Raw genomic sequence first — 14,228 nt, 5'->3', positions numbered from 1 at the left:
CTGTATTTGGCTCCATTCATCTTCCCATCGACTCTGACCAGCTTTCCTGTCCCTGCTAAAGAAAAGCATCCCCACAACATAATGCTGCCATCACCATGTTTCACAGTGGGGATGGTGGGTTCAGAGTGATGTGCAGTGTTTGTTTTGCTTCTAGGCCAAAAAGTAAAATGTTGGTCTCATCTGACCAAAGCACCTTCTTCCACATGTTTGCTGTGTCCTCCACATGGCTTCTCACAAACTGCAAACAGGACTTTCTTTGAACAATGCCACTTCTTGCCACTCTTCCATAAAGACCAGATTTGTGGAGAGCACGACTAATAGTTGTCCAGTGGACAGATTCTCCCCCCTGAGCTGTGGATCTCTGCAGCTCCTCCAGAGTTACCATGGGCCTCTTGGCTGCTTCTCTGATTAATGCTCTCCTTGCCCGGCCTGTCAGTTTAGGTGGACGGCCATGTCTTGGTAGGTTTGCAGTTGTGCCATACTCTTTCCATTTTACAGATGATGAATTGAACAGTGCTCTGTGAGATGTTCAAAGCTTGGGATATTTTTTTATAACCTAACCCTGTTTTAAACTTCTCCACAACTTTATTCCTGACCTGTCTGGTGTGGCCTTCATAATGCCCTTGGTTCACTAAGGTTCTCTGAGAACTTCACACAACAGCTGTATTTATACTAAAATAAATTACAAGCAGGTGGCCTCTATTTATTAAAGGAACACTAAAGTAAAAAAAAAATATTACATTTTTTTAAATATATAACAAACACGTTATACTTACCTCCACTGTGCGGCTCATTTTTCACAGGGGCCCCTGATCCACATCTTCTGGGGTCCCTCGGTGGCTGTGTCGACTTCCCCCCCCCCCCCCCCCCCCGCAAGAGCTTTCCACCTTCATGCGAGCAAGCCCGCATGGTGGAGAGCTCTTGCGGGCGCGCTCCCGGGATACAGCGGCGGCGCTGCTTTCAATGTATCCAGTGTAGCCAATCAATGGCCAGGCTGAGAACCGAAGAGGATGACGGGGACGAGCATGGGACTTTCGAGTGGTCAGGTAAGTAAAACGGGGGCTGGGGGGGGGTGGCAGTACTGTCAGATGTTTTTACCTTTACAACCCCTTTAATTAGGTGACTTCTGAAGGCAATTGGTTCCACTAGAATTTAGTTTGGGGTATCAGAGTAAAGGGGGCTGAATAAAAATGTACCTCACACTTTTTACATATTTATTTGTAAAAAAAAAAAAAATTGAAAACCATTTATCATTTTTCCTTTCACTTCACAATTTTGTACCACTTTGTGTTGGTCTATCACATAAAATCCCAATAAATAACCTTTACGTTTTTGGTTATAACATGACAAAATGTGGAACATTTCAATGAGTATGAATACTTTTTCAGGGCACTGTATATGTGGAAAATACGCCCTCTGATGGCGGTGTTTGAAATTGCAATGTAGTAATTACTCTTCCTCTGCAGACTACAAGAGCTAGAAAATGAGAATTTAGATCTCCGATCTCAGCTACCGGGTTTCAAGGCAACAGCACAGAGGTTAGAAGAGGTAAGTAGTAGTACCTTCATATTACTGTGTCATGTAGATAAAGACAGATGCTAAACAAAACTAGTGTTGTCAGCTCTCAGAAGGTACACGTCTCTCACCTATTCACAGCTTATTCACATCTTATTCACATGTGTGTTCAAGACCTCAGAAGCATACCCTTCCAACGAGGCTACAATGAGGGTGTCATTCCCCCCACGGCAAAATATCTCAATTGTTTTGTAATTAATGTTTTAGCTGGTTATAACTTAGAATTTTGCAGATGATATACAACTGTTGGATTGCCCTTGCAATATATATATATATATATATATATATATATATATATATATATATATATATATATATATATATATATATATATATATATACATACATACATACACACAAGGTGCTCCCAAAGATGTTTAGGTGCCTAATGCTTCCTCAGGTTCAGCCCTCCACAGATCAGGGAATCTTCAGTCAACTACAAAAAACACTCACAAGAGGGCGCCATCTCCACGTGCATTGCCACCAAACTATTTATTAAAGGGAAAATCCACCCTAAAGCCTCGTACACACGCACGGGTTTCTATGCAAAAAACTGCTGGCAGAGCTTTCTTGCCGAGTATACCGAGCGTGTGTACGAGGCTTTGAGGTTTCTCGTCGAAAACTGTCCAGAATCTAGACGAGAAAAATAGAGAACCTTCTCTCTATTTTCTCGTCGTGATTCTCAGCAGTGTTTTCCTGACGAGAAACCCGAGCGTCTGTATACTTACCTCTCCATGGAAATCCGCGCATGCTCGAAATGACTTTGACGCATGCGCGGTAGCTTCCAAGGCATAGGTTGGGTGAGCGCATGCTCGTCGATGATGTCACCGTGTTAGTGCCATTCAAAAGAACACAGGTTCTGTACACTCGGGCAACAAAACAATCTTGCCAGGAATCTCGTCTGGGAAAAACAACGTTTTTTTCCTGACAAGAATCCCGGCCGTGTGTACGGGGCTTAACACTAAACCCTCTACATCTACAGGCATCTATGAATTAAGACTGACCTATCTAACCCTGTAAAGAAGAAATCGAGATAGATACCTTTTCTGAAGCCAATCCAGTCCTACTCTGAGCTGTCAGCGGTCGGCTTCACTGTGGAGGTGGGTGCAGAAGAGGAAGCCAACAACGGAAGCCCCATAGTAAGTCTATGGGTGATTTCACAACCGTTTTTGGTTGTGTCCACTACAGAGCTTCCGCCGCTGGAGACCGGACTGGAGCAGCTTCAGAAAAGGTATGTATATATATATATATAGGTTAGGCTTACATTGGTGATGTCTGTAGATATAAAGATTTTAGTGTTGGGGGGGACTTCCCCTTTAAATCCCCAAAGACAAATGGATAGTCACAAACTTCTAAAAACAGCAGGCAAATAAAATGAATACTTCAGCCATGGACGGTATGTTCCATCATTGGGCCATCTGATTGGAAACTAACGCGTTTCGGGAGACTAGCTTTCCCCTTCAGAGCTGTTATATACCTGCGAGTCTCAAATCTTTGGGGATTTAACCACTTTAGTTCCGGAAGATTTACCCCCTTCATGACCAGGCCATTTGCCTATACTAAGGCCCCTTTCACACTGGGGCGGAAGGTGCGGTGGCGGTATAGCGCCGCTATTCCATCGTAATTGCGGCGGTATTTGGCCGATAGCGGTGCAGTTTTAACCCCCGCTAGCAGCAGAAAAAGGGTTACTACCGCCCGAAATGCGCCTCTGCAGAGGCGCATTTCCGGCCATATAGCCGCGGTGTCCCATTGTTTTCAATGGGAAGGAGCAGTAAACGCACCGCTCCAAAGATCCTGCTGGCAGGACTTTTGGAGCGGTCCCGTCAGCGGATCGCCTCAGTGTGAAAGCCCTCGGGCTTTCATACTGAGACTGCAGGGCAGGAGTTTTTCAGGCGGCATTTAGGTTCTATTTTTAGCGCTAAACCACCTGGATAAACTCCTCGGTGTGAAAGGGGTCTTAGGGAAGACGTGGATCCTTGTCCCAGGAACACAGTATTTATGCCTTCCCTACTGACATAACGGCAGTCTGCCTCTCTGGCGCCCCCCCACCCTTGGCCGCATTCGCTATTGCATCCCATTGAAGTCAATGCGAAACAAATTATTTTCGTTTCCATTGACTTCAATGGGAAAACTCAACTAAACAAAGATTGTTGCACCAACTAATGATTGAACTGTTGCTGTCAATAGTTGCCTGTAAATATCCGCAATGCCTCATTCTGTACTCTTCCATTATTTAATTTCTCTTTTGATCTGTTGAATTTGTCTACAGGAGAAGTATAAACTGCTGGATGAGGTGGAGGACCTCCAGCAACAGCTCCAAGACCACCAGGAACAGAACAGAATACTGGGAGGAAAGCTCAGTAAGGAGCTACACAAACAGCAGACAGAGAAAGAACGATGCCAAGAGGTAAGAATATAGCGATCTCATTGGTGTCTTACATGACCTCGTTCCCTGTCACCTCATCCCACTCCCATGTGACCTCATTTCCTTCCTTCCTTTAAAGAGGAGTTCCACCCAGAAATGGAAGTTCTGCGGATCGGATTCCTCCCCCCCCTCTGGTGCAACATTTGGCACCTTTCAAGAAGGGGGAACAGATACCTGTCAAATCCAGGTATCTGTTTCCACTTCTGGGGAAAGATCGCCACAATCTGTGCGATGAACGTCTCCCCCCCCCCCCCCCGCTGCCTTCTGGGAGACACACAGGTCCCAGAAGGCAGCAGGAACCACTCAGAAAGCGCAGAGCGACTTGCGCATGTGCAGTAGGAAACTGGCTGTGAAGCCACAAGGCTGCTGATGTGGCACGGATGAGTTCTGATGGGGCACGGATGAGCTCTGATGGGGCACGGATGAGCACTGATGGGGCACGGATGAGCTCTGATGGGGCACGGATGAGCTCTGATGGGGCACGGATGAGCTCTGATGGGGCACGGATGAGCTCTGATGGGGCACGGATGAGCTCTGATGGGGCACGGATGAGCTCTCACGGATGAGCACTGATGGGGCACGGATGAGCACTGATGGGGCACGGATGAGCACTGATGGGGCACGGATGAGCACTGATGGGGCACGGATGAGCACTGATGGGGCACGGATGAGCACTGATGGGGCACGGATGAGCACTGATGGGGCACAGTTGAGCACTGATGGGGCACGGATGGGGATGAATGAGCCATGAATGGCGCACGGATGGATGAGCCATGGACATAGCATGGATGGATGAGCCATGGTTGGGCACAGATTAGCCATGTGGGAACTTCAGATTCTGCCCACAGTGCCGAAGCATCCGGAACCACCCCCCCCTCTACCCACACACTGTACCGATCGGCGTGAGGGGAGGAGCCAAACAAGTGTTTACAAGTGATCAACGCCGTCATTGGACTGCGTGATCACGTCGTAAAGGGCCACGGTCATCGGGATTTTTTTTAAAAGGGGGCAACAATGAACACATCATACTACAAGGCTATGAGAAGGTCAGGCTTATGTTATATATTGAGTTCAGAAGAGAAAATTACAAAATCGGCCATAAAGCAGCAAAGGGAGAACTATGAAAAAATGTCAAGCATTATAAATATATATATATTTTATAATATACTATATGAACCTTTGTTTTGTTTTTTAGATTATAGAGGAGCTGCGGCGGGAGCTGGAACAGATGCAGCTCATACGTCTTGAAATGGAACAGAAGATGGGGCTCGGAAACGGCGCCGCCCTGCAGGAATACAACAGCCGCACCAGAGAGGCTGAGCTAGAACAAGAGGTCCGACGACTTAAACAGGTACTTGGAGATTATCTATTAAATTATAAATCTCAAAATATCCATGCATGCAAATATGCCGACAGGAAAAGAGCACAGTGAGCAGGGTTGATGACTTATTAGTGTATTGCTGTTCCACTGTGAGGCCACTGTATTCTTAAAGGATAAGTTCACCGATCAGAGCATGTTACATGTTACACCCATAATTCGTATGCAACATTCTCCTGACCTTTCCCCTCGCGAGCCTGCTTTGCACATTTTTTTTTTCCCCAAAAGGTGAATTTAGTCTAATTAGGCTAATTTTAATTTGGTTTAAACCACTTGACCTCTAGAATGTTTTGCCCCCTTCATAACTAGGCCATTCTTTGCTATTCAGCACTGTGCAACTTTAACTGGCGATTGCTCAGTCATGCAACTCTGTACTCAAATGAAATCTATATCATTTTTGCACACAAATAGAGCTTTCTTTTGGTGGTATTTATTCACAATTGTTTTTTTTTTTGTTTTTTTTTTTAAATTAACAAAAAAATACCCCAAAATTTGGGGAAAAAAACGTGTTTTTTTTTTTGTTTGTAAAATGTTATTTCTTCATAAATGTAGACCAAAATTTAGTCTATGAACGTAATATGGTATATACAGTATATTTGAAAATTGCTCAATCCAGCAGTACTTCACCTTTTATTACATGTCACACATTTACACCCGTATTCAGGGTGTAACTTTTTATGAAAGGACCGGCCCCTGCTTTGACAGTTAGCGAGGGATCTTCTCCCACCGCTAGCTGTCTCAATAATAAAAAACAAAAAAACTCTGTTCTGTGAATGGAAAACTACAAGTCCCGACAGCCTTAAAGTGGCAGTAAAAGTCTTTACCACCACTTTTACCTACAGGTAAGCCTATAATAAGGCTTACCTGTAGGTATAAAGAATATCTCCTAAACCTGTATGGTTTAGGAGATATTCCCCTCGCAATGCGCCACTGACTGCAGCGGCGCATGCACAGCGGGGATCCTCGGCTAGAGGCCCGGCAGCCGCCGGACCTTGCCGGAATGAAGTCTCCCGCGCGCATGCGCGGGAGTGACAACATCCCCTCTCCAGCCAATCACAGCACTGAAGCGGCGATACCCAGAAGACACGCCGAGGCAATTTGACATCTCGCTCGGCGTGGACCAGGTAAGTTCTACACACCTCGTTCCAAGGTAAGTATTCCATAATGAGCTACTATGCGGTGCATACTAGCTCATTTTGCCTTTTGCCTTTCAGGTGTAAAAAAATAAAAAATTTTGCAGGTATACAACTGCTTTAAAGTCTGTCGGCTTGTAGCGCTCAATGAACTAACACGGTGCTGTGAGCACTGTGGTAGTTCATTGATTCTTCCTGTCCGAATGTGTCAGCTTGCTCGTACGAGGTACAAGCAAGCAGATACACTGATAGATCTGTAGGAGACCTGGAATCTGCTGGTGCAATGCTTTACAGGCTCCCAAAACAAAAAATTATAAATGCACATTTTTTTGTACCTGCAAAAAAATTTGCAATTTTATTTATTTTTTTGTCAAAAGGTGAACTTATCCTTTAACCACTTCCTGCCCGGCCTATAGCAGAATGACGGCTGGACGGTGGTTCAGTTATCCTGATGGGTATCATATGACGTCCAGCAGGATAAAAGCCAGTGGGGGCAAGCATTGCAGCAATCCTTGGTGCGGTGTGTGTCAGTCTGACACCCTCCTACACCGATCTCGGTAACGAGCCTCTGACGGAGGTTCTTTACCACATGATAAGCCGTGTCCAATCACGGCTGATCACAATGTAAACAGGAAGAGCCGTTGATCAGCTTTTCCTCACTCGCGTCTGACAGACACAAGTAGAGGAGAGCCAGTCGGCTGCTCTCCTGACGGGGGGGAGGTCTGTGCTGATTGTTTATCAGCGCAGCCCCCCCATCGGATGCCTGCCCAGGACCACCAGGGATGGCCACCCACACTGGACCACCAGGTATGCCACCCTAGACCACCAGGGATATACCAATCAGTGCCCAGGCATCTGCCAATCAATGCCTAGGCAGCTGCCAATCAGTGCCCATCCACAATGTTTGCCAGTGCCACCAGGGTTGCATATCAGTGCCCTCCATCACTGCTGCATATAGGTGCCACATATCAGTGCCCAGCAGTGCCACCCATAAGTACCCATCAATGCCGCCTATCAGTGCCCACCTCATTCGTGCAGCCTTATCAGTGCCCGTCAGTGAAGGAGAAAACGTACTTATTTACAAAATGTTATAACCAAAACAAAAGAAACTTTTTTTTTTTTTTTTTTTTTTTTTAATGTTTGGTCTTTATTTGTTAGCAAAAAAATAAAAATTGCAGAGATGATCGAATACCACCAAAAGAAAGCTCTATTTGTGGGAACAAAATGGTAAAAATTCTGTTTGGGTACAATGTAGCATGACCGTGCAATTGTCATTGAAAGTATGACAGCGCTGAAAGCTGAAAATTTCCTTGGGCAGGAAGGGGGCTAAAGTGCCTGGTAATGAAGTGGTTAATAAAAAATGCAGCTCTGTATGCAGAACTGACCTTCTCTACGATGCTGTGTCCTGCAATTGTTGTTTTTCACCACTAGATGTCTTAAGTCTTCTGGGACATGCTGTGAGTGCAGAACATTATGGTCCCACCCTAGAAGAGGGGCGTCATCCGTCGTCCTGCTGGTCCCACCCTAGAAGAGGGGCGTCATCCGTCGTCCTGCACTCAGTGTAATGATGCTGAGAAGAGCAGTGCTTTCTGCATCATCGAGGACCAGCTTCTGCTGAAATAGAAAAAAATTATGCACAGCATTGAGGATAGGGGAGCCACTAGGGAGGGTCTAAAGCCCAGAGTTGGACTTTAACTTATACAGAGCAAGTGTTGTGACCCTCCCCGCTATGCTGTCTGGCAGAGCTGTATGAATCACAGAAGTGGCTGGTCAGAATTGAAATGCCTTTGGCTGATAAGACTGTTCTGTGTGTGTGCGTTTAACCGTTTGCCGCCCTAGAGCTCAGAACTTTAACACAAGCTTCGCATTCTGTTATTTTCCACATAAGCCGTAGAAGAAGACAAACGCTTCTTCACGCCGCATGTATGCCGTCCATCTGTCACCTGCTGTCCTGATACTCAGTGGTCTATTTGTCTCTTTGTTCTTTCTCTGCAGGAACAACGAGCCCTCAAGGAGCAGAATGAAGAACTGAACGGACAGATTATCAATCTTAGCATCCAGGGAGCCAAAAACTTGTTCTCCACTACATTCTCCGACTCCCTGGCTGCAGAGATCAGCAGCGTCTCTAGAGATGAGGTGAGAAGGAATAGATTTGTCTTACTGGGAGGTGTCCAATCATGCTTGGAATGCATTATAGTACAACGGGGTGATATACCCGCTTCCCCTTGTTCCTCCAGAACCATTAGCTACAATTTCATATTTGAATGAATGGTTAGCTGTATGTTCCAGGGGTTAGATTTATGTTTTTTTTTCTAGCTAACTTCAACCGCAGGGCTAGGGGGAAGGAGATGCTGGGCCAGGCATCCCTAGAAAGGGGGAAGCTTCCTGAGTTTTCAATACAAATATCATCTAGAACCTGGCCCCAGACAATTTATTACTGTCTGCAGGGCAGGACTTAGGGTGGTGGGGGCCCCTGGGCTTAATAATCGAAGGGGCCCCCTGGAGCAGAGAAGCGCGGGGGGGGGGGGGGTGTTATCGCCGACCGATCATTGTTGATCGGGGGTGGGGTGCTGGATCCACCACTGACCTACCAATCAATGTTATTGGGGGGGGGGGGGGGGGGGATTAGTGCGCCGACCGATCATACTTGTTGAGACGGAGGACGCTGGACAGAGGGCCACCTTCAGTCATTTGGAGCCCCTTACACAGCTGCAGTGAAGGGGCCGAGCTTGCCGGAGCAAAATTGCAGGCGGGGTTGCCGCGGTTTCCCGCAAAATTGCAGGCGGGGTTGCCGCGGTTTCCCGCAAAATTGCAGGAGGGGTTGCCGCGGTTTCCCGCAAAATTGCAGGAGGGGTTGCCGCGGTTTCCCGCAAAATTGCAGGAGGGGTTGCCGCGGTTTCCCGCAAAATTGCAGGAGGGGTTGCCGCGGTTTCCCGCAAAATTGCAGGAGGGGTTGCCGCGGTTTCCCACAAAATTGCAGGAGAGGATTGCCTCGAAATTGCGGGAGGGGGTTGCCGCGATTGCCGAGAATTGGAGGTTGCCACGATTGGGCCCGGGGCCCCCTATTGGGCGGGGCCCCATGGGCTTGAGCCCAGTCAAGCCCAATGGCAACTCCGGCCCTGACTGTCTGTGTCACTATTGGTAAGGTTTCTTCTTCTTGTCCTGGTAGCATCTTTCCCTCCCTTACAGGACAAGGAAACGAGGGGGAAATAGTCAGCATATAAGATAGTGACAAAGGTTTACACTTGCTAAATGTGCACGTCCCCTTTGAAGGGATTTCTCCTCACTTCCTGTTTTGGGTAAAAGTGATTTAGGAAGAGAGGGGAAGACAGGTTCTTGCCTTTCCCTCTCCTATATAGAACTGGATTTTTATTTTTATTTTCAAATCCTGTGTGCCCCATTCTGGAATCCACTGACTTCCTGTCCTGTCACTGCTCTTTAACCCCTTATTGTATTATTTATTGTATCATATATTGAAAATTGGCCCTTTAAGGTGGACTTCACATCAAATGTACATTAGACCCTTTCCATGCAAGTCTATAAACTGTGGGGGTCGATTCACGTAAATCGGCGTTTCTTTGTGCGGCGTAACGTATCCTTTTTATGTTATGCCTCCGCAACTTTTACAGGCAAGTGCCGTATTCCTTAAAAGTAAGTTGCGGCGGCGTATCGTAAATAGGCCGGCTTAAGCCCGCCTAATTCAAATTGTGAAGAGGTGGGCGTGTGTTATGTAAATCAGGCTTGACCCGACGTGATTGACGTTTTTCCCGACCGGCGCACGCGCCGTCCGTGGTATTTCCCAGTGTGCATTGCTCCAAAGTACGCCGCAAGGACGTCATTGGTTTCGATGTGAGCGTAAATGACGTCCAGCCCCATTCACAGATGAACGACGGCCATACTTAACATTGGTACGCCGCACTTGCGCCACCATATAGCAGGGGTAACTTTACGCTGGGAAAAGCCTAACGTAAACGGCGTAAATGTACTGCGTCGGCCAGGCGTACGTTCGTGAATTCGCGTATCTAGCTGATTTACATATTTTAGGCGTAAATCGGCGTACACGCCCCTAGCGGCCAGCGTAAATATGCAGTTAAGATCCGACGGCGTAAGAGACTTACGCCGGTCGGATCTAATAGAAATCTATGCGTAACTGATTCTATGAATCAGGCGCATAGATACGACCGGCCAGACTCAGAGATACGACGGCGTATCTGGAGATACGCCGTCGTATCCTGTCTGTGAATCGACCCCTCTATATTTACCTCATATTGTCCATGCTTATTTACAAACCAATAACTGGTTTTAATGTACCTATGTCATTATGCATTAATTACACCATACTCGTCCATTATATACAACTTGCTGTATGTTATATACTCTGCAATGCTCCACTGTATAAAATGTGCTGTACATTATATACTCTTCGGTGTTCAACTCCATGCACAGTGCTTTACTTGTATACACTTTGCTATTCATATACTTGTATATCTCACATTGTATGCACTTTATTTGTACACTGTATTATACATTTAGTATACCATACTACACTACACACTGCAATGTACACATCAGTCTTCATCTATTCTCCCTACAAGATTGCTTTTCATCATTATATTCCCTTTGGTGTCATCAATTGACACAAATGATCTCTTATCCGAGGCTTGACACATTCCATATCCTGTACCCACATTGTGTGTATGGCCCTGATGTCTGTGGGCAGTGCTTGCTGCCAATCACTGAAACTCGCACCTCATTACATTGTTTTACAGCTTATGGAGGCTATTCACAAACAAGAGGAGATCAACCTCCGCTTACAGGATTATATCGACCGTATCATTGTAGCCATTATGGAAACCAACCCAGCCATTCTGGAAGTGAAGTAAGTTTTGGACAAAATAGAACACAGGTTTGCACAAAGATAAATGTACATTTTTATTTTTCTGTATCCTACATTTGTTCCATATTTTTGGTGGTGTGCTCCCTTTCCCAAACACCTCATTGTTTTTTACATCTGTCTTCCTATGTCTCTTCCTTTTCTCTTCTCATTCATCTCTCTCTCTCACTCCCCCCTTGCCCCGCTCTCTCTCTCACTCCCCCCTTGCTCCGCTCTCTCTCTCACTCCCCCCTTGCTCCGCTCTCTCTCTCACTCCCCCCTTGCTCCGCTCTCTCTCTCACTCCCCCCTTGCTCCGCTCTCTCTCTCACTCCCCCCCTTGCTCCGCTCTCTCTCTCACTCCCCCCTTGCCCCGCTCTCTCTCACTCCCCCCTTGCCCCGCTCTCTCTCTCACTCCCCCCTTGCCCCGCTCTCTCTCTCACTCCCCCCTTGCCCCGCTCTCTCTCTCACTCCCCCCTTGCCCCGCTCTCTCTCTCACTCCCCCCTTGCCCCGCTCTCTCTCTCACTCCCCCCTTGCCCCGCTCTCTCTCTCACTCCCCCCTTGCCCCGCTCTCTCTCTCACTCCCCCCTTGCCCCGCTCTCTCTCTCTCTCTCTCTCTCCCCCTCCCTCCTTGCCCTGCTGTCCTTCTTCTTTCTCTCTCGCTTGCCCCCCCCCCTCTCTCTCTCCCCGCTTGTCCCTTTCTCTCGCTCTCGCGCTCTCTCTCTCTCTCCCCCCCCCCCTCCCTCTCTCTCTCTATCACCCCTTATCCTTTTTTTTCTACCCCCCCTTCTGGCTCCTTGCCCTGCTTTCTCTCTCTCCCCTTGCCCCTGTCTCTCTCGTCCCTTGCACACTCTCTTCCCTTCTATTCCATTCTTTCCCTTTCCCTTGCGATCCCTCTCTCTCCCCCCCTCTCTTGGGCTTGCTCTCCTCTTGGGTTCTCTCTCTTCCCTTCTCTTTGACCCTCTCTCTTCCCTTACCTTCTTCTTTTGGGCTCTCTTCCCATCTCTTGGGCTCTCTCTCTTCCCATCTCTTGGGCTCTCTCTCTTCCCATCTCTTGGGTTCTCTCTCTTCCCATCTCTTGGGCTCTCTCTCTTCCCATCTCTTGGGCTCTCTCTCTTCCCATCTCTTGGGCTCTCTCTCTTCCCATCTCTTGGGCTCTCTCTCTTCCCATCTCTTGGGCTCTCTCTCTTCCCATCTCTTGGGCTCTCTCTCTTCCCATCTCTTGGGCTCTCTCTCTCTCTTCCCATCTCTTGGGCTCTCTCTCTCTCTCTCTCTCTCTTCCCATCTCCTATGCTCTCTCTCATCTTTTCTTGTGCTCTCTCTCTTTCCTATCTTTTTTGCTTCTCATCCACCCTTTTACCCACCTTCAATCCCTTTCCACATAACTCTCTCTCTCGCCTGTCAAGGAAAACCCATAGCATATTCATGAGAATCATTTGTTCTCAAGTGCAGTAATTGACTTTAGGCCTTATTTTACAGATTCTGCAATGGAAAAACTATATTGCCTATAGTATCCAGATTCTAATTGAAATCCTACAGTCTGTGTGAAAACAATGTTTGGAATTGGGGTTCTATGGGCCACACACCATTCTTCTCTTGCACACAAATAAATAAGATCCGCTGTGATGGAGGCAAATTGACATTTTCTGCTGTTCTTGCTCTTGCAGGATCCATTAACTCTCCAGTGAGTTCTGGAAGGAGGTTGAAGCTCTGCCCATGATTCAGGATGCAGAGGAGGCAGATTTGATCTCATTCATGCTGGCCACCCCTGAATGCACTCAGGCTCAGCCTAGCGCACTCTGTGATGGTGGTGTGAGGATCAACCTGCACAGGGAATCTTGCTGCGCAACCTGAACCCTCTCTTGTTTAAGCCGCATCTGATGAGTGCATTGAGGGATTCTGCCGGGTTTCAGACTCCACTTGTTGCCCGAGAGATCATCACGGCCCATGTAGAATTTCCCTGGACTTAAAGGAATGTATGACGAGTGTCATGAAGCCTCCTGCACCCTCCCCCCAGCTTTATGTACTCATGGGCAGAGCCCAGTTCACACTAAAAATCCGAATGTATAGCATCCACTCCTTACTAAAGGACTTAACTCCGAATGGACCACAGACTTGAAGGCGGTTGATTGGTGTATGTTTATGTATATATTGCGTCAATGCACAAATGTATATATGGTGTTGGTGCACATGTGACCTGTTTGCAACAGCAGCACAGAGGAATCCAGCAGTAATGTTGTTAATAAATCATTTGTTTTGCATTCATTCTATGTAAGATCGTAGCATCCTTGTGCGTTTTGGTGTAAAGCGAAGACACCATGCTTAAGTAAGAACTCCACAGGGAGCTGCGGTGGCTCAACGCGATTGGCACTGCGCTGACAAGCCATTCACCTCTGCAGCTAGGGGTTCGGATCCCGGTCTCGGCTGCATGTTAATTGAGTTTGGAGGTCTCAGCCCGGCTCCCGGTGGGTGTGCTATGTGAGGTAAGCCTGCGCTTAGTACGCCCACCCCCCTCCCACAAAAACCACCACACTTACACGCACTCGAAATTGGGTTAACATGCACGCACTTTGACCATGCGGTCTCTAAAAAGAGAGGCGAAGGACTAACGGGGCTGGTTGAGCGGGCTAGATCCTCTCACTCCCTTCTAGGGAGTCCCTCTGCCCCGTTGGGCTTCAAAGCGGAGCAGGTAGGGCGGGCTGTGTGGGAGGACCCCCTCACGCACCCGCCATTGCCACCCGGGGCACGGAGAAAGGTGGCAGATTGCCTCTGGGGGAGGCCTGCCTACTCCCAACTCCTGCAGTCCGGCTCCTCTCTCGAGTACACGCACAAAATACACTTTAAT

General features: G+C 47.6%; 1 protein-coding gene across 6 annotated transcripts in view; it reads left to right on the top strand.

Moving 5' to 3' along the window:
- Positions 1–13,648, top strand: part of RAB11FIP3 (RAB11 family interacting protein 3) — a 137,256-nt gene extending 123,608 nt beyond the window's left edge. For 5 of the 6 annotated variants that reach the window (XM_040356546.1, XM_040356547.1, XM_040356544.1 and 2 more), the window contains 6 exons: positions 1,467–1,548; positions 3,845–3,982; positions 5,196–5,351; positions 8,507–8,647; positions 11,281–11,390; positions 12,863–13,648. In XM_040356546.1, the coding sequence (XP_040212480.1) occupies positions 1,467–1,548; positions 3,845–3,982; positions 5,196–5,351; positions 8,507–8,647; positions 11,281–11,390; positions 12,863–12,908 (673 nt within the window). In that variant the 3' untranslated portion in view covers positions 12,909–13,648. The remainder of the gene's footprint in view (positions 1–1,466; positions 1,549–3,844; positions 3,983–5,195; positions 5,352–8,506; positions 8,648–11,280; positions 11,391–12,862) is intronic. The other variant, XM_040356545.1, reaches the window with a different exon arrangement.
- The last annotated feature ends 580 nt before the right edge of the window (positions 13,649–14,228 follow it).

This window comes from Rana temporaria, chromosome 6, assembly GCF_905171775.1.
Source record: "Rana temporaria chromosome 6, aRanTem1.1, whole genome shotgun sequence".
In the NCBI taxonomy this organism is placed as follows: Eukaryota; Metazoa; Chordata; class Amphibia; order Anura; family Ranidae; genus Rana; species Rana temporaria.
Note: the sequence above shows the minus strand (reverse complement) of the source record. Positions and strands in the feature narration are given on the sequence as shown.